The sequence below is a fragment of the Cetorhinus maximus genome, chromosome 13, assembly GCF_964194155.1.
Source record: "Cetorhinus maximus chromosome 13, sCetMax3.hap1.1, whole genome shotgun sequence".
Taxonomy (NCBI): domain Eukaryota; kingdom Metazoa; phylum Chordata; class Chondrichthyes; order Lamniformes; family Cetorhinidae; genus Cetorhinus; species Cetorhinus maximus.
In genome coordinates, this window is record NC_135891.1 from 38,147,660 (window position 1) to 38,167,561 (window position 19,902).

Below are 19,902 nucleotides of genomic sequence, written 5' to 3' on the forward strand. Positions count from 1 at the left end.
TATATAAGAACATAAGAAATAGGATCAGGAATAGATCATTCGACCCCTCGAACCTGCTCTGCCATTCAATAAGATTATGGCTGATCTGCTTGTGTTTTGAATTCCATGGCCAGAATTTTTACGTTGGCGATTTGGGGGCGTGGCATACTTGCCAACAGGAAAATGACGCAGGATGACGTCAGGAGGAACCCCCGACGTCATCCTGCCCCATTTAAATATTCAGGAAGGCAGGCAGACAGCAAAATCAGCTGTCCGCCCGCCAACCTGTCAATGGCCAATTGAGGCCATTGACAGGATAATTAACCCAATTAAAGGCCCTACCCGTCTAACCTTAAGGCTGGCGGGCAGGCCAGGAGCCCCGGCGGGCAGTAGAAAAAACATGAAACCTCATTCACAGGCGGGATGAGGTTTCATGTCTGTTTTAAAAATCTTTAATAAACTTTATGTCATATTTATTAACATGTCCCATCTCGTGTGACATTGTCACATGAGGGGGACATGTTAATAATTTTTTTATTTTTCTATTTCTGAGGTTTTTTAAACTGTCACCAATCTCCCTGGGACAGCACTTAGTCTCAGGGAGCAGTCGCGCGAAAGAGCACGCTTTGACAGTTGGGGAATCCCTCCCCACCTCCCCCCCCCTGCACAGGAAGCGCATAGCACTCACTATCGGGCAGCCCGCTGGGCAGGCCTTAATTGGCCCGCCCACTCAAAATGGTGGCGGAGTTCAGCTGCCCGCCCGCCACCGAGCCGGTGGGGCCCGCCCGCCCATCGAGGGCTAAATTCTGCCCCATGTTCCTATCTACCGCCAATAACCTTTGATTCCCTTGCCTAACAAGAATCTATCTATCTACCTTTGCCTTAAAAATATTCAATGACCCCAACTCCACCACCTTCTGAGGCAGACAGTTCCAAAGTCGCACAATCCTCAGAAAAAAATTCTCCTCGTCTCTATCCTAAAAGGGCGACCCCTAATTTTAAAACATTCCCCCCTAGTTCTGGACTCACCCACAAGGGGAAACATCCCTTGCACCTCCACCTTGTCAAGACCATTCAGGATCTTGTATACTTCCATCAAGTCACCCCTCATTCTTCTAAACTCCAGTGTAAACAAGCCCAGTCTGTCCAACTGTTCCTCATAAAACAACCTGCTCATTGCAGGTATCAATCTAGTAAACCTCCTCTTACCAGCCTCCCATGCATTTACATCCTTCCTTAAATGAGACCAAAACTGCACATACTACTCGAGATGCAGTCTCACCAATGCCCTGTATAACTGAAGCATAACATCCTTACTTTTATGTTCAATTCCTCTTGAATAAAGGATAGCATTCCATTAGCCTTCTTAATTACGTGCTGTACCTGCATACTAACTTGTTGTGACTCGTACTAGAACACCTAGATCCCTTTGCACCTCGGAATTATGCAGCCGTTTTCCATTTAAGTAATACTCTGATTTTTTATTCTTCCTGCCAAAGTGAACAACTTCACATTTTCCCATATTATACTCTATTTGCCAGATCTTTGCCCACTCACTCAGCCTATCTATATCCATCTGCAGCCTCTTTATGTCCTCTTCACAACATACTTTCCTACCTATCTTTGTGTCATCTGGAAATTTAACTACCATGCCATCATTCCACTCATCTAAGTCAGTGAGGTAAATTGTAAAAAGTTGAGGCCCTAGCACAGACCCCTGCAGGACTCCACTGCCAATCCAAAAAAGACACATTTATGCATACTCATTTTCTGCCAGCCAGCCAGCCAATCTTCTATCCATGCTAATATGTTACCCCCTACACCATGAGCTTTTATTTTCTGTAATAACATTTGATGTGGCATCTTACCAAATACCTTCTGGAAATCTAAGTACAGTATGTCTACAGGCTCCCCTTTATCCACAGCACATGTTACTCCTTCAAAAATCTCCAATAAATTGTTAAACATAATTTCCCTTTCACAAAACCATGCTGACTCTTCCCGATTACCTTGAGCTTTTCTAAGTGCCCAGTTATAACATCCTTAATGACCAATTCTACCAACTTCTCCACGACAGATATCAAGCTAACTGGTCTATAGTTTCCTGTTTCCCACCTCGCTCCCTTCTTAGCCCAAAATAGACGGACTTGAATACTGATTCATAGGAGCTGCAATTTAAGCAGTTTAGCGTGCAACACTTTTTATTTCCATCTGGGTACATGGTCGAAGCTGTGTCACCTGATGTAGATTAAGTTGGTGGTTACAGATAACGTTCAGTTCTCAAAATTGAACCCAAGACTTTCCTATTGGGAGTCAGGTGCTCCACCCTTTCCATTCATTATGACCCATTTGCCAAAGCTTTTATGTACCTTATATTGTCGATAGCCTAGAAATTGCTGCAGGTATAAAGAAAGGGGTTAACTCTGAACAGCAGCACCAGTCGATCAAGCTTAATATTGATGGTTTTGCAGCACATGCAACAGATCTAATCTGCTGCCTTAGTGCCGGGTTATTCAAGTCAAGCCTGCAATCTGAGTGTTCTGACCATTCAATAGCTGAATGAAGGACATTGCACAAGTACATTAGAAAACCAGGCATCCCTTCCTCATACAAGTACATGGGATACAATGCAGCTATATTCCCCATACATCTCAACAGAATCTTGCTTCATCAGGGGTAACTAAATCTACAACTAACAGAACCATAGAACCATAGAACATTACAGCACAGAAAACAGGCCATTCGGCCCTTCTAGTCTGTGCCGAAATATTATTCCGCTAGTCCCATTGACCTGCACCTAGTCCATAACCCTCCAGACCTCTCCCATCCATGTATCTATCTAATTTATTCTTAAAACTTAAGAGTGAGCCCGCATTTACCACGTCAGATGGTAGCTCGTTCCACACTCTCACCACTCTCTGAGTGAAGAAGTTCCCCCTAATGTTCCCCCTAAACCTCTCTCCTTTCACCCTAAAGTCATGTCCTCTTGTGTTTATTTCTCCTAATCTAAGTGGAAAGAGCCAACTCGCATTAACTCTGTCTATACCCCTCACAATTTTGTAAACAAATCTTTCAGGTCAGCAATGCCTCACAATGAATTACCTCCTAAAAAATGTTGTCTTCCAGAAACTGTTAAAACTTATTGGAAGGCAATGAGTATAGTTGGAATGGCTGTGGCCAAAGAAAACCACCACTCTTGGTCTTGACCCTGAATTAAACAGTTGTATTATGATTCAGGAAGCTGAGTGAATTAAAAACCACAAATGCAGTGTGGTTTTGTTTTGTTTTGTGTTTTGTGGTGAACCAGGATGTCAACAGTTTAAAACACATCAGAAAATAAATCAAATCAGCAATATTTTGAAACAGTCACTCACAGTGTGGGTGAGAACGCTCAACGTTAATTCCCTCTCCCAACACTTCTTCCAAACACTGACTAGAAAAGGATAAACCCACACATATACTGGATGTGTGCGCTGAGCCAGCAGCATTCCTAATGGGGAAGTTAGGTACAATTTCCAAACCGAGGTTGCATCTGGAATCAAACAACCCCAGCAGCTAATGAGAAGCAATACTGGATTGGAACAGCACCCCATTAATAAACCCACAAAACCAACAAAGGAGGAAGGGATAAAATCCACCACCCCCCGCCCTGCCCCACAACAGAGTGTAAAAGTCCACCATTTGCAGCACAGAAACAGAAAGGCAACTAAAACAGCACATAGTGTACTCAGAGATAAACTTTCCTCCCTCACTGTAATTCTAATAGCACAAACCCACGTAAAACACCCACCTCCCTGCACCCCTTCATTACCTACCACTCCCCCACACCCCATAATGATAGGAGACTTTGGCACAAGGATAATAAAACTAAAGCAATAACCCTAACAGACAGAATTTCTGATAGCATAAACTTCTCCCACTGCACATAGAAATTAGAATTGGATCCAGTCACCAATGTTCCCCTACTGTAAAATGAGTGATTATATTCCTTTCCCTACCCCAGAAAATAACTTCTCTCCATAGAGCAGAAATATTTCAAAGATGTCCCAACACCAAAGTGGATTTTGCCTCACTGAATAAAGATATTGCACTCTTCCCTGAACTTGGCCTCCTCCCCCAACAAGATGCCCAAACTGCACTGAGCCTACAATTCTAACCTCCAGCTAAGTAACGCACAATTAGCATTATTTAGCTGATTGGAATCCCAAACCCACAGCCAACACTTCCTCCCATTGTTTTGATAATCAATAAACCTACTGACCAAACGCCCACCCACCCAGCCCAACACATAGGCTATCACTTTGGTGGTCAGAGCCTATAACCTCATTGGAAGATAGCCTACCGCTTCCCCCTGCAATAATCCATCCTTTATTGGACCAGAATTCATCCTCCTCACCTAAGCATATTTCACTCCCAAAGCAGCCACCATGTCTTTCCTCTTTTATCGATTTCTCTCCCCCTTCTCCAGCCTTTCCCCTCTTCATCACTCTCCTCTTTCTTGGTCCAATTCAATTATCCCCTGCCCTGGAAACACACTTGAATTGAATACAGTACTTGGTCTCAACTCCTCATGTGTAATACAACAAAAGGTTGTCTAATTCTGTAATAATGTGACAATTTACCACATCTTTCCCCACACCATCCACCCCCCAAGCTTTTTGCAGGTATTGTTATCTCAAAAAGTGCACGACTTTTCCTTTTAAAAGGATTGGGATTTTAGTTTGGTAGGGAATTTATTGGCAGGAAGAAATAGGCTTCCAACATAGACATGTCGGGCACGGTGCACAGTTGTGGTCTCCTAACTTAAGAAAATATATAATTGCATTAGAAGCAGTTCAAGTTCACTCACCTGATTCCTGGGATGAAGGGGTTATCTTGGGCGTGTATCCATTGGAGTTTAGAAGAATAAGAGGTGATCTTATTGAAACATAAGGGGCTTGACAGGATAGATGCTGAGAGGATATTTCCATGGGGGAATCTAGAACTGCAGGACATAGTTTAAAAATAAGGAGTCTCCCAATTAAGACAGTGATAGGGTGAATTTTCTTTCTATTAGAAGGTTGTTAGTCTGTGAAATTATCCTCCCCAGAATGCAGTGGAGGTAGGATCAATGAATATTTTCAAGGTAAAGTTAGACAGATTCTTGATTGAAAAGGGAGTCAAAAGGGTATAGAGAGTAGACAGGAAAGTAGAGGTGAGGCCACAATTAGATCAGCCATGGTCTTATCAAATGGCAGAGCAGGCTCAAGGCCTACCTCTGCTCTTAATTTGTATGTTCATATGTATTATATATACCTAGGCCACTGTAAGTGAAATTAACAGCAATATGAAAAATACTGTACCGGCACGTTTTCTTTTGAGGCTTGGGACATGAGAATCTAAAGTTTTTGCTTTCTTCAGACTTAGGCCAGAGGCAGCAGACAAGGATGAAGCAGACAAGGATGAGGCAGCAGGATTTACCTCCGAACACCGGCCACTACATGACCCCATCTTCAGTTTTGGCGGAGGCATCTATTTGTGTAACAGAAATACAATTATAGTAATAAGTAATATTCTTGCAAATTTTCCTTTCCCATTTTAAATTCATTTCAGTGATCCATAAAATCAAGCTCTTTAAGAGAAACACTGGAACTTCATAATGTTTAAAAGCGACCGGAGGTACTGAGGGAGCTCTTTTTTTTACAAAATATCAATCCAAGCTGTATAAAACACAAAGCATATTGTAAAATATATTAGTTCATAACTTAATTTAACTTAAGTTTAATTTAACTAAATTTCAAATCGATATCACCTTCCCTGCAAAGATGCCCTACTTTGGTTCACCAGACTCAAGAATGAGCTACTTAGTTGGCATTAATTATGGACCAGTCAGTACATGATGGCATGCGAAAATGTGGACTGTCCTCCTTTCCTCCAGCTAGCCAGGAATGTGGACCAAGTTGGCAAGAGGTTATCAATTATTTGGAACAAGTAGCTGACAGGACACATGTTGGACATTTGTTGTTACATTGCCATGAAGTGGATGTGACAGTAAAGGCTTGCTCGCTTGTGTCTTGGACTATTCATGAAAAATACTATTTTGCATGAAAACGTGTCTCCTCTGATCCAAAACCAGCATTATTATGTGTGTGGCTCAGAATTGTAATTATCCCTTTATTACAGTACATCGCACCCAGGATACCATACAGTCATCCATGATCTCTTTTGAAAAGTGGCACACATCATACCATCAGACCAACATTTACAATTTAAAACTAATAGGTTATTTGCAGGCTGAACAATACACAGGAACAGTGAGACTGAGCTACATATCAGCTATATTAACTTTAAAAAAAAGTCAGTCCACAAGAAGTCAAAATAAGAAAGGACTTGCATTTATATAGTACCTTTCCCAACCTCAGGATGTCTCAAAGGACTTTACAGTCAATGTTGTACTTCTGAACTGTACTCACTGTTGTAAATTAGAAAAAGTGGCAGCTAATTTACACAAAGCTGTAAACAGCACTTGATAATAAACAGATATTCTGTTTTAGTAATGTTGATTTTAGGGTAATATTTGCCAGGACACAGTGGAGGAACTCCCTATTCATCTCTTAAATAGTGTCAAGGGGCAGAATCTTCTGCTCTCACAGGTGCAAGCTTGGAGGCAGGAAGGGTATTTACGTAGGTGGGGTGGTGGCATACCTGAACGTCACCATCTTTCCACCTCTACCAGAATTAAGTTCTGGGCAGGAAGACCCATGGTTGGCCTACCCACCAATTGAGGCCCTTAAGTGGCCAATTAATAGGGGGCATGGTCTTCAATCAAAGGCCTAAAAGGAAGCACCACAGGTCTCACCGGCTCTCAGTTGGCAGGTGAGACCCCAACGCCACAACAAGATTCCGCCCATGGAATCTTTAATGTCATCGGAGGGGACAGACAGGGCCTCAATTTAATGTCTCATCCAAAAGCCTGCATCCCCAGTGCTGTATGAGCCTAGATTTTGTGCTCAAGTCTCTAGGATGAAATTTGAACCACAACCTTCCAACTCAGAGGTAGAGTATGTTGGCCAGGGGCTGCAGCTGAATTGCTGACACAGGCAAAAGCAACTTTTGACCTGAAGTAACCTGAGTCCAGTTACTGGCCTGAGCAACTTTTGAAACCTGACTCCAGTCACTGGTCTCAGCTGGCTGGAACCGGTTTTAAAGTAGCTGAGTGTCTTGAAGACAAAGGAAATGTGATGAGTCCTTATTTAGAAAAGGAAGAACGAGGTGATACTGCAGGTCTTGGAACAGAGCCAAGGAGAATGTGCCACAGATCAGCCAAGCAGGCCTAAAGCAACGGGAAAGAGACAGCACAGCTTGAAGAGATGAGATTCAGTATAAGACTGAAAGGATTTCGGGCGTGGAGCAGCGAGACTCTGGAGACCAACCATCGCAAAAGCAGAAGAACCTACATCAGCAACGTAGAGACACAAGAGAGAGAGAATGGAATGCCTGGCCAGCGTCAGCTCTCCTTTTCGGGTATTAGCTTTTATATTCTGTGACCACTCAGGGAGTGTCAGAGAAACCTAGTGGGTGTGCGTATAGATCCTAGTTTTGGGTATAAAACTGTATAACCTGCTGTAACCTGCATGTCTATATTTAACCAGACGTATAAGCTATATGTAGATGATCTAACGATGTGAATAAAGCGAATTTAGAGTTAAGAGAGAATTGACTCTTCTCCTTTGTGTACTAAGCCAATAACCGTTACCGGTGATCTCCGGCAACAAGTATTACCAGGGATCAAAGGCTGACAGTCTTTGATGCTAATCAGCTGAGACTTGCCCAAGTACTCAGTCATTCCATTCCTGATGATAGACTGCAATAACATTATTTTTTACAACTGATGGCAAACTGGCACAACTGTATTAGCTGGTTTCTCCCTCCTTCCTTTCTTAAATAATGGAATATTTACAGTTTTATGATTGGAAAGGCACAACTCCCAATATAGAGTGTTTCAGTTATGACTTGTGCATCTGCAACTGTTTTTAATACCACATGGTTGAAATCATCAGGTCCTGAAGATTTGTCTAAAGTCTTGTTTTTGCCAGTCTGGCAGTCGGCATAACTTAGCATTTCAAATAGTCTATTTTTCATACCTGACAGTAAATTAAACTGTAATCCCATTTGGGTTGATGAAATGTAAACCATGAATGCGAACTATCCCAACCTTTCAAATAATCTATAGTTTAATTGATGTTTAAGTTATTGTGGCCTCAGCTCAGGAGGCATTTAAGTCCAAAGGAAACCTTTAGACTCTATTTTGAATCCTTAAAAGGTTATATAATTTATATCTTATTGGGGAAAAACATTTGCATTTCTAAAGCATCTCATAATTTCTCTCAGAAACATGCCTGAACACTTCACATGCAATAAATTTCTTCGAAATTCAATGAGTGTTGCTCACAGGTAAACACGGCACCCACTTTACACACAGTTCTGAAATTGGCAACATATGAGCTAACTTGTTGTTGCGTTATTGTAAGAACATCCAGACAGCTTCCTGTTCTTTTTATAGTGGCATGGCATGGCATGTCCACCTGAACTAGCTTATGCACAATCCAATATAGGTTAAAATACACATCACAGCTCAAAAATATTGCTTTCACCATAATATCACATTAAGCAACCTGACTAAGAATGGAATTCAGCCAAATAAAGAGATGCCAATCTTTCAGGAAGTAGTTGAAGCTGAAACTGACACTTCCAAGCACACTAAGAAATTAATGGCTAATTATTACAACAAGTTGAAACTTTGAGAAACCGCACTCTCAGGCTGGAGCACTAGTCACTAATAGGATATAATGGGAATTGAGGCTCATCATGATTTTCTCACATGTGATACGTCAGCTGCTCCCAGTTCTGAGGGATTGAGGGTGTGGGAGACATGTGGCAGAAAACAAATCAACACTGGCTCCAGGCAACCCAATATAATGTTAAAAATTACCACACCAAAGGTTAGGCAATGCTGTTTGCTTCCCACCCTAGCCTCAAGTTGGTACATGTTAAATGGTTAAAAGTAAGGAAGATGTGAGGAAAAAAAATACAAATTACCAAAATAAAATCTTGATTTTCTAATTTCTGAAGTACTAAAAAATGCGTTCTGAAAAACTGAATCATTAAATATCGGTCGATTAACGTACTTTGCAGCAATAAAATCACAAAGGCTTACAATATCAAACATAATACAAGTGTGGCTGGGCAACGCATCTTTCTGTCTTGCTAATGTTAGGAATACATATCTCCAAGAATTGGGGCCTCAATTTCACGCTTCCCTGCAGGGGGTTTTTAGGCCGGGGGTGGGGGGGCGGAAAGAGCCTGAAATTGAATGAACAGGGTTCCCTCTGGTTTCTGCCCGTCCCAACCTCATAGCGATTTTACGATGGGGTGAGCAAGGCCTCAGATGGAAGCTTGCCCTTGCCCAAATTGGGGCTCTTAAGTGGTCACTTATCGGCTACTTAAGGGTTGTTTCCCACCAAGTCTCAATTTTTAGGCTGGCGGGGGGATTCACCTGGCACGGGGAAGCCCGAAAAAGAACGGGCTTAGATCTCAGGCAGTAAGGGGGTAGGTGAGGGGTGCCTCCATCAGAAGCCCCCTTCTGACTCCAGGCATCCCCCCAGTGGCTCCTAGACCTCCCTTCCTCCCACTGGCCTCTCCAATTGCCCCCTTTGCGTCCCTCCCAGGCCTTCCCTACCCTTCCCACCCTGGGGCACCTTAAAACTTAGTTTGTCTTTCAGTCCTGGGACTCAGGCTCTGTTGTCTTCCTGAAGTTTCTCTTCAGCCCACTGCAGATCTTGTCACTGCAAAGACAACTGGCCGGCAGCTCTCTTCCTCCCGAGTGAGGGGCGAAAGTCCTGCCTGCAGCCAACTGACACTCATTCGAGCATGAAATGGCTGCGGAGCAATCTGAGCCGGCGGGGATGTATTCTCCACCGACTCTTTGGGTGGCGGGAAGGAAGACCCTGCCATTCGAAAAAGACAGGCCTATGTGTTTTATAAAAATTGGAAGAACGTTGAAATATTTGGACATTTTTTTGGGAACTGACCTGGGTTTTTTTTTTAAAAAAGTTTATAAGTTCACTTTAGACTGTGAGCAAACTGCCTTTTCCAAGAAGTCACATGGCTTTGGCTAAATGACCAGCAAGGCACCTGACAGAAAATATTTGTTTATTTGAATTATAATTGCTGGAGAAAAAACTGTTTTCAGAGGCTGAGGGGCCCTGGTAATTTTCTGGAATCCACCTGGCTAAGATGAGTTTCTGTTTCAAATTTGTTTTTTGGACTCAGTTTGGGAATAAACTGAGAAAGAGAAGGTTGCCCAACTTGCTCTCTCCCTGCCTTATCTGAAATGCAGTGTAATTATCAGCATCCAGCTAGAAATCCTCATCTCAGTATAACTCGTCTGTATTTGGAAACCTGAGAAGCTGAGATGAGAGATCGATCCCAAGATCATTGATTCTGCTCTGTTCTCTTCCACACAGGGGCTCCTTTGGAAACAACTTCCAGACAACTACTGTGACAAGCAATCCGTCTTTGCAAGCAGGAAACCTGCGACAAAGCCCTTTGAATTTTATGCTTTTTCATAAAAGATTTCCCATTGGCCAAAAGGTGTTTTTTTTCCCTTAAACACAAACTTCTGCAGAGAACCTACTTGTTTTGTCCTTTATGTGCGTGTGTGTGTGTGTGTGTGTGTGTGTGTGTCTGCTGTGATTTAGAGGGGTACATAGTCACACTTGCGGATTACAAATTGTACGTTCACCAGTTTTTGCAACTTGCTTCTTAAAAGAACTTTCATTTCATAATAAATCAATCATTCTGCATTTATTGAACGAAGTCTGGTTAAAGTCTCTTTTATTCTGGGTCTAACAATAATGAAAGTAAACCATTGGCCATTTTGGTGAGTGAGTTAAACATTTACACTTAAGATGTGACCTGTGGAGTAGAGGGGCTAGAGAAACCTTGCACTCCTCCCATCCTAGACGTACACTGCTTTTGATATATTCTTTTTCAGTAATGTTGAGATGTGCACCTTTTTACACTAACTATAAAATCAAAAAACCCTTTAGTTAAGAACACACCAGTTTTGTTTTTCTTTTGCTCCAATAGTTTGTATGCACTCAAATCATTATTTTTAAGCATATTAAATTCCCAATTTTCTGATTTATCTTTCAAGCTACACTTACAACTGCCCTCCACATTGACATCTCTGAGCTAACACTAAGTATATGCCAGCTCCCTTGATTTCTGTGTACTGTCTGACTAAACTATGTACTTAGGCATGGCCCTGTTCTTTAGCTACATTCTTCAATTTTTTCTTGATGAAATCATATTATATTGATGTCATTTCTTGCACACGCAATAGTTTATCGCAATACTAACAACTTAATCATACAGGAGGAGAATCAAAGCATATTTCTGGGTAGACTAATATGGTCCACACAGTGACTTTACATTTTGAAATCAACTTTGCTGGTGTTGACTTTATACTAAATTCTGTGTGAATCACAGTTAAAGTATTCACTTTGCAAGATACGATGCAGTCAGCCATTGGATGAGGTAACACATTTAAAAAATCTTTGGTAACAATTTGTTTTCAATATATTCATTCATGTGATCTCAGTTGCCCTCAAGGCAGTGGTGAGCTGCCTTCTTGAGCTGCTGTAGACCGTGTGTTGTAGGAGCACCCGCATTGCTGTTAGGAAGGGAGTTCCAGGTTTTTGACCCTGAGACAGTGAAGGAACGGCGATATAGTTCCAAGTCAGGGTGGTGCGTTACTTGGAGGGGAACTTGCAGGTGGCGGTGTTCTGATGCATCTGCTGCCTTTGGTCTTCTAGGTGGGTAGAGGTTGTAGGTCTGGAAGGTGCTGTCAAAGGATTCTTGGTAAATTACCACAGTGCAACTTGTATATGGTATACACTGATGACACTGAACGTCTGTAGTTGAGGGAATGAATGTTTAAAATTGTAAATGGTGTGCCGATCAAGTGGGCTGCGTTGTCCTGGATAGTGTCCACCTTCTTGAGTGTTGTTGGAGCTGCATTCATCCTGGCAAGTGGATAGTATTCCATCACACTTCTGAGATACTCCTTGTAGATGGTGGATAGGCTTTGGGGAGTGAGGAAGCAAGTAACTCATTGCAGTTTTCAAGCCTCTGACCTGCTCTTAAAGCCAGCATGTTTATGTGGCTGTTTCAGTTAAGTTTCTGGTCAATGGTACCCCTAGGATGATGATGCATGTGAATTCAATTATGGTAATTCAGTTGAATGTCAAAGGAAGGTGGTTAGATTCTCCCTTGTTGAAAATAGTTACTGCCTGGCAGGCATATTATTTGCCACTTATGAGCCCAAGTGGCAAGTAAACCTATAATTAAGTTTATTCCATAAAGCGAAAAACATATACAAGAGCAAATTAATTCTTGCAAATAAAACGTTATGACCATAAAATATACAAAAATAGAGTGAAGGTGTTAAAGATCTACTACCCTATCAACAATTTTACTCATCATAAACAAGGTTTCATAAAACACTTAACTAATCCAGGAGGCCATGAGATTTCAGGAACATCAGCTAACCTCTTAAAAACATCCCTTACAATTGATTGCCATCTTACTTTTCTTCCACTAGTATTAAACACACAGAGCATTTTATAGGTTAAATTTAAACATGGGGTACTCACAATTTTTTGAGCAACACGAAAAAACTGAGATACGTCTCGAATTATGTGTCCAAAGTTATCATACACTTTGACATATGGCCGCACCCATGATGGCAACTGTGACCTCACCTCAGCGCCGATAAACCTTAAAAAAAAGACAGAAATGCAAGTGAAGTTGAGCAAGAGAAGAATTTTCAAATTAACTGGAAGTTAAATTCTGGGGGCGGGGTTTTCCAGTCCTGCCAAAAGTCAATGGTCTTTTGGCTGGGCCGCCACATCCCCCTGACGGGTCCCTGAACAGCTGGAAAGTCTAGGCCTGGCTGACGCCTGATATGGCTGCACTTTTGAGTCAAGACTGTCCAGCTAATCCTCAAGTTATCTTATGAGTTATCTCATGTTGCAATGACAAAATCAAAAATTGCATGTTGAAAAATGCGCCCACAATGTATCATTCCTCCTCCAATAAACTCCTATATTTTAATAGCATCAGCCTAAGCAGTTTTTATGGTCCAGTTTATTCAATGGCAATCTTGAATAATTAGATTCATTTTTCATACAAGGAAAGCCTACCAAGATTAGGCACTGAAATGGCATAGTCCAAGAATTGGCACACAGTAAACACTTTCAGGAACAAACTTATTTTGGCAGAATCACTAAATAAGAACTGGCAGAGAGACAAAAGGAGATAGACTGAAGTGAGCTTATCTCCCTCTGAACCTGTAACACTCTATTCTCTCAGGTCCAATCCTAACAACCTCATCAAACCTCCTGACAACAGTGGCACTATTGTTGTCTGGTGTACTGATCTCTACCTAGTGGTGGCCGAACGTCAACTACCCACACTTTCGCCAAGCTCCTGGACCATGACCCCACTGCTAAACATCAAGACATTGTATCCAGACCTTTCATTGGTCTCATCTCCTCTGGAGATCTTTCCTCCACAGCCTCCTCACAGGCCCCAAACTCCAAACAGCCCACTTCTATCTCCTTCCCAAAATCCATAAACATAACTGCCAGGGGCAATCCATTGTTTCAGCCTGTTCTTGCCTGACTGAACTTATAAGCTCCTATCTCAACGCCATTTTTCTCCTGTTGTCCAGTCTCTTGCTACCTACTTCCAGGACTTTTCTGATGCTCTACGCCACTTCAACAGTTGCCTGGCCCCAACCATCTCCTCTTCGCTATGGACATTCAATCCTTCTACACCTCCATCCCCCAACAGAATGATCTGAGAGCTCCACGTTTCTTCCTTGAACGGAGGCCCAATTAATCCCCACCCACCACCTTCCTCCTCCTGGTTCAACTAGCTCTCAAATTGAAAAGCTTTCCTTTAACTCCACTCACTTCCTTCAAACATGTTGCTATGAGTACCCTCATGGGTCCTTATTCCAGTCCTACTCAGGTCCCCTCCCTCATCTCTTTTTCTGATACATTCTCTCAATGACTTGTTCAATCTTGAAAGGGAGCAACTCAAGAGGGGATCTTATCTAAGTGAAGATGTTAAAGTCTTTTCGAAATGAAATTATGTTTGTACTAGGGCTCCCAACCCTCTTGCTTTGGGCAGGAGTCTACCAGAGTGGGCGACTGTTCCCCCAAGCACTCATGGGGGTGACTCTGGAGAAATGGTCCTTGTACGCAATGTTCCTGTGTATGTATTACTTTGGTAGTTGTTAGCAGTCACATTGTCTGAGCCCCGCTGATCCATCCTTCTCTCACCTTCAACTGATCTATCTCTGACTCTTCCCTTCCCTGCCTAGACTACTCTAACTCCATTTCTGGGGATAGGCAATCAACTTATATTCACAACAAGCCCACAGACTCCCATAGCTACCTTGATCACACTTCCTAACACTTTGCTTCCTGTAAGGACTCAATTCCATCCTCCCAGTTTTCCCATCTCCATCACATATTTCTTTATCTTCAACTGAAGATTCAGTTGACAAGGCCACTCCACAGTGTCTGATCTATTTCACGTACTTCTGTTCTCACCCCTTCCCCTCCCTCCTAGAACCATAATAGGGTCCTCCTTGACCGCACCTTCCATCCCACCACCTTCCACCCCGCTAGCAACAGATCAACCATTTCCGCCACCTCCAGTGTGATGCCACCCAACATACATCTTCCCTTGCCCTCCCCTTTCAGCATTCCAAAGGGGCTGTTCCCTCTGTGACACCCTTCAGTCCCCTCCAACATCCCTTCCCTTTCCCATGGCACCTTTCCATGCAAGTGCAGGAGATGCAACTCCTGTCCTTTAACCTCTTCCCTTCTTACCATTCAAGGCCCCAAACACTCCTTCCAAGTGAAGCAGCAATGTACTTGTACTTCTTTCAATTTATAAATTATGCAAAGTTACATTGCTGGTGATACAACACTACGTGGAAATGTAAGCTGTGAGGAGTACACAGAGGCTGCAACGAGATATAGACAGGTTAATTGAGTGGGCAACAAGATGGCAGATGGAGTACAACACAGGAAAGTGTGAGGCTGTTCTGATTTTCTATTCTTACAACCAAAGTGCATGTACTTTAAAAGATGCCATAATTGTAAATGTTAATGTTCAGAGAGACTTAGATGTGCTCATATAAACAGGAAGTTATTGTGCAGGTACAAGAAGTAATTAGGAAGAAAAATAGCATGTTGACTTTAGTTGCAAGGGGATTGGAGTACAAAAATAAAGACATCTTGCTACTATTGTACAGGGCTTTAAAGAGACCACGCCTGGAATACAGTTTGCAGATTTGGCCTCCATGTTTATAGGAAATATATACTTGCATTGGAAGCGGTACTATGAAGGTTCACTAGATTGGTCCCTGGGATAAGAAGGTTGTCCTGGGATGAGAGGATAACTAAATTAGGCCTTTATTCTCTGGAGTTTAGAAGAATAAGAGATGTTCTCATTTAAACATAGAAGATTCTGAAGTGTCCTGACACAGTAGACACAGCGACTGTTTCCTCTGGCTGTAGGATCGAAAACATGGGGGCACAGTCTCAGGGTAAGGGGACAATCATTTAGGACTGAGATTAGAAGAAATTTATTCACCCAAAGGGTTACGAATCTTTGAAATTCTCTACCCAGAGGGTTGTGGATGTTCCATCATTGAATATATTTAAGACTAAGATAGACAAATTTCTGGTTTCTCAGGGAACCAAGAGATATAAGGAATAGGCGGTTAAGTGGATTTGAAGCCCAAGATCAGGCATGGCTGTATTGAATGGAGGTGCAGGCTTGATGGGCTGCTCCTATCTAGTGTTCTTGTGTATCCTGTATTTGCTGCTCATCGTGTTCACTCATCTACATACAGGAAACCAAATGCTGACTCGGTAATCGCTTTGCACAACACCTCCAGTCTACAAGCATGACTGAGTTTCCTGTCACTGGTCATTTAAATTCTGCATCTTGCCCCTCTTGGACCTTCACCTTGGCCTGCCAGTGTTCCAAAAAATCTCAATGCAAGTTTGAAGAACAGCACCTCCATCTTTCAATTTGACGCTCCACGGCCTTTTGAACTCAAATTGAGTTCAACAATTTAAAATCATAATCCCTGCCTCCATTTGATTTTGCTGGTTCAGTTTTGTCTTGTTTCTTGCTTTATTCCTTCACATTGCATTCGGACAGCTGCTATGCAGCCATTCATACTTCATTCATACATCTTTTGTTTCTTTACCCATTAGCGCCTTCTTTGGCTTTTGTAGCATGAAACCTTTTGTCATTTAATTTCTCATACCTTCCACCCTATCACAGACCTTCCCTTTTGTTCTCCTCCCCACCCCACTGCCCCCCAGTTTCACTTGCTCAAAACCTATTACATTTCTAACTTATCTCAGTTCTGATGAAGCCATTGTCATCAACCTGAAACATGAAAGATGCTGTCTGACCTTCTGAGTGTTTCCAGCATTTTCTGTTTTTATTATGAGAGTTAAAGAGGGCCTTGGCGGCACTAAGAGAAAGACCTAGAGAGATGAAGATGCTTGGCAACATGAACAGTGAATTTTGGTGGTGAGTGACAGTAAAGCATGGGAAAAAATTAAAATTCAAGCACAGCACAGCAGTGTTTAAATAATGCACGCCTTCAAGTGACAGAACATGAATTTGTATCTAATTCTCCACATGGTGAGATCATTCTCATTACGAGGTGAATAATAAACAATGTGTCACACTTGCTTCTCGCGTACCTGAACAGAATATACCATATATTCAGTCTCTGTACATTGAGATTACTAAACATTGAAATACACATTAATAACAATGTTCTATCAGGAATTATGTCAATTCTGAAACTACTTTTTATTAATACTATTTTATAGGAAAACATTTGGAAAAAATATTATTCACACACCTATGATCACACAGAAAGATGGCTCCATAGTCATTTCGGTGACGAATAACCCTGCCAATGGCCTGATTGACAGCACGTGATGCTTGCTGTCTGTACCATTCTTGCCCAGATAAATTCTTTGAAAAAAAATTCTATGTTATCTATGGTTTCATCCTTTAATTCATGCTATAAATATTCATATTTGAACAAAATGACATCCTTAATTACATAAACCTTTATTTTTTTGCAGGTATTAATGACAAATTACTCCACCAAACAGATGTGACTTGTTTTGTTTCATTAATTTACTATTTAATCTCTAGAATAATTGTTAACTGGAAAACAGAATTACCTCCATTTCCACCATCTCCCAAGCACAATGCCGCCACTAAATACACCTTCTCCTCCCCTTTCAGCATTCTGAAGGGACCAGTCCCTCCATAACACCCCGGTCCACTCCTCGATCAACCCCAACGCCCCCTCCCCTTTCTTTCCATGTGAGCACAGAAGATGCAACACCTGCCATTTTACCTCCTCCCTTCTCATCGTCCAAGGTCCCAAACACTTGTACCAGGTGGAACAGCAATTTAATTGTACCACTATCAATTCAATATACTCTATCGTTGCTCATAATGTGATCTCCTCTACATTGAGGAGACCAAATGCAGACAGTGACCTCTTTGCAGAATAGCTCCATTCAGTCCGCAAGCTTGACCCTGCACTTCTGGCCACCTGTTATTTCAATTATCCACCTTGCTCCCACTCTGACCTCTCTTTCCTTGATTTTCTGGAACATTCCAATGAATGCTCAATGTAATCCTGAGGAACACCTCATCTTTTGATTAGACCCTTTGCAGCTTCCCCCTCTCAACAATGAGTTCAACAACTTCAACCTCTGCCCCCTTTCTGTTTCCTTTTTCTTTGCTGGTTTTGGTTTTACTCTTTTTTTGCTTTTGGATGGCAGCTGTTCATGATTCTGCCATTCACACTTTCAGATATATCTATTGTTTTCTTTATTTGTACCATTACCACTCCCTTTGGCCTTGCACTACCAACACTTCTGTCATTTAATCTCTAATGCATTCGACCCTATAACAGAACTTCCCTTTTGTTATCCTACCTGCCCTTTTTCTCTTGCTTAAAACCGTTATATCTAACATTTCATCAGAACTTTTTGAAACTTTAACTCTGCTTCTCTCTCCACAGATGCTGCCAGAGCTGCCGAGTATTTCCAGTGTTATCCATTTTTACTTCAAATTTCTAATATCACATTATTTTGTTTTTGTTTGAATTTTTTAAGTACCTTAGCAAGAGGAGCTAAAGTCATAGGTACTGTTTGACCAATCTTGCCCAGTATAACCATAATTCAAAACAAAAACAAAAACAGAAATACCTGAAAAAACTCAGCAGGTCTGGCAGCATCGGTGGAGAAGAGCACAGCTGACGTTTCGAGTCCTCGTGACCCTTCAACAGAACGAAGTAAAAATAGGAAAGGGGTGAAATATAAGCTGGTTTGGGGGTAGACGGGGGGGTGTTGTTGGGACAAGCAGCCAGTGATAGGAGGAGATAACCAAAAGATGTCACAGACAAAAGAACAAAGAGGTGTTGAAGGTGGTGATATAATCTAAAGGAATGTGTTAATTAAGAGTAGAGAGCAGGACAAGAAAGGTACAGATAGCTCTAGTGGGGGTGGGGTGAAATAATACTAAAAGGGCATAAAAGGTATAGATACACAATGGGTGGAAATACATTTAAAAATAATGGAAATAGGTGGGATAAGAAAAATCTATATAAATTATTTCACCTTTTTCATCCCCTACTCCTCAACCCCCTCCCACAGCACCTCCCCATGCAAACGCAGAAGATGCAACACCTGCCCCTTCACTTCCTCTCTCCTCACCGTCCAAGGGCCCAAACACTCCTTTCAAGTGAAGCAGCATTTCACTTGCACTTCCCTCAAATTAGTCTACTGCATTTGTTGCTCCCAATGCGGTTTCCTCTACATTGGAGAGACCAAACGCAGACTGGGTGATCGCTTTGCAGAACACCTTCGGACTGTCCGCAAGCATTACCCAGACCTCCCTGGCACTTGCCATTTCAACACTCCACCCTGCTCTCATGCCCACATGTCTGTCCTTGGCTTGCTGCATTGTTCCAGTGAAGCTCAACGCAAACTGGAGGAACAGCACCTCATCTTCCGACTAGGTACTTTACAGCCTTCCGGACTGAATATTGAGTTCAACAATTTTAGATCTTGAACTCTCTCCTCCATCCCCACCCCCTTTCCGTTTCTTCTCCCTCCTTTTTGTTTTTTCCAATAATTTATATAGATTTTTCTTTTCCCACCTATTTCCATTATTTTTAAATGTATTTCCATCCATTGTATATCTATACCTTTTATGCCCTTTTAGTATTATTTCACCCCACCCCCAATAGAGCTATCTGTACCTTTCTTGTCCTGCTCTCTACTCTTAATTAGCACATTCCTTTAGATTATATCACCACCTTCAACGCCTCTTTGTTCTTTTGTCTGTGACATCTTTTGGCTATCTCCTCCTATCACTGGCTGCGTGTCCCAACAACCCCCACCCCCCACCTTAAACCAGCTTATATTTCACCCCTTTCCTATTTTTACTTCGTTCTGTTGAAGGGTCACGAGGACTCAAAACGTCAACTGTGCTCTTCTCCGCCGATGCTGCCAGACCTGCTGAGTTTTTCCAGGTATTTTTGTTTCTGTTTTTGTTTTGGATTTCCAGCATCCACAGTTTTTTGTTTTTATTTTTTGTGTTTTTATAAACATAATTCAGTTTGCCAACTGTACTAGGCCAAAGCTCATATGTTGCTGATTCTTATGTAAAATGGGCTGGCATTTTCAAACATATGCATTCTGTATAAAAGCACACCTTTATATAGATCTACTTCATCATGTC

General features: G+C 42.0%; 1 protein-coding gene across 3 annotated transcripts in view; it reads right to left on the reverse strand.

The window, feature by feature from the left end:
* rtel1 (regulator of telomere elongation helicase 1) overlaps positions 1 to 19,902 on the reverse strand; it is a 132,203-nt gene that overhangs the window by 28,301 nt on the left and 84,000 nt on the right. For all 3 annotated transcript variants that reach the window (XM_078555291.1, XM_078555292.1, XM_078555293.1), the window contains 3 exons: positions 16,994 to 17,109; positions 12,678 to 12,801; positions 5,322 to 5,490 (listed from right to left, as the gene is read on the reverse strand). In XM_078555291.1, coding sequence (XP_078411417.1) covers positions 5,322 to 5,490; positions 12,678 to 12,801; positions 16,994 to 17,109 — 409 coding nt within the window. The remainder of the gene's footprint in view (positions 1 to 5,321; positions 5,491 to 12,677; positions 12,802 to 16,993; positions 17,110 to 19,902) is intronic.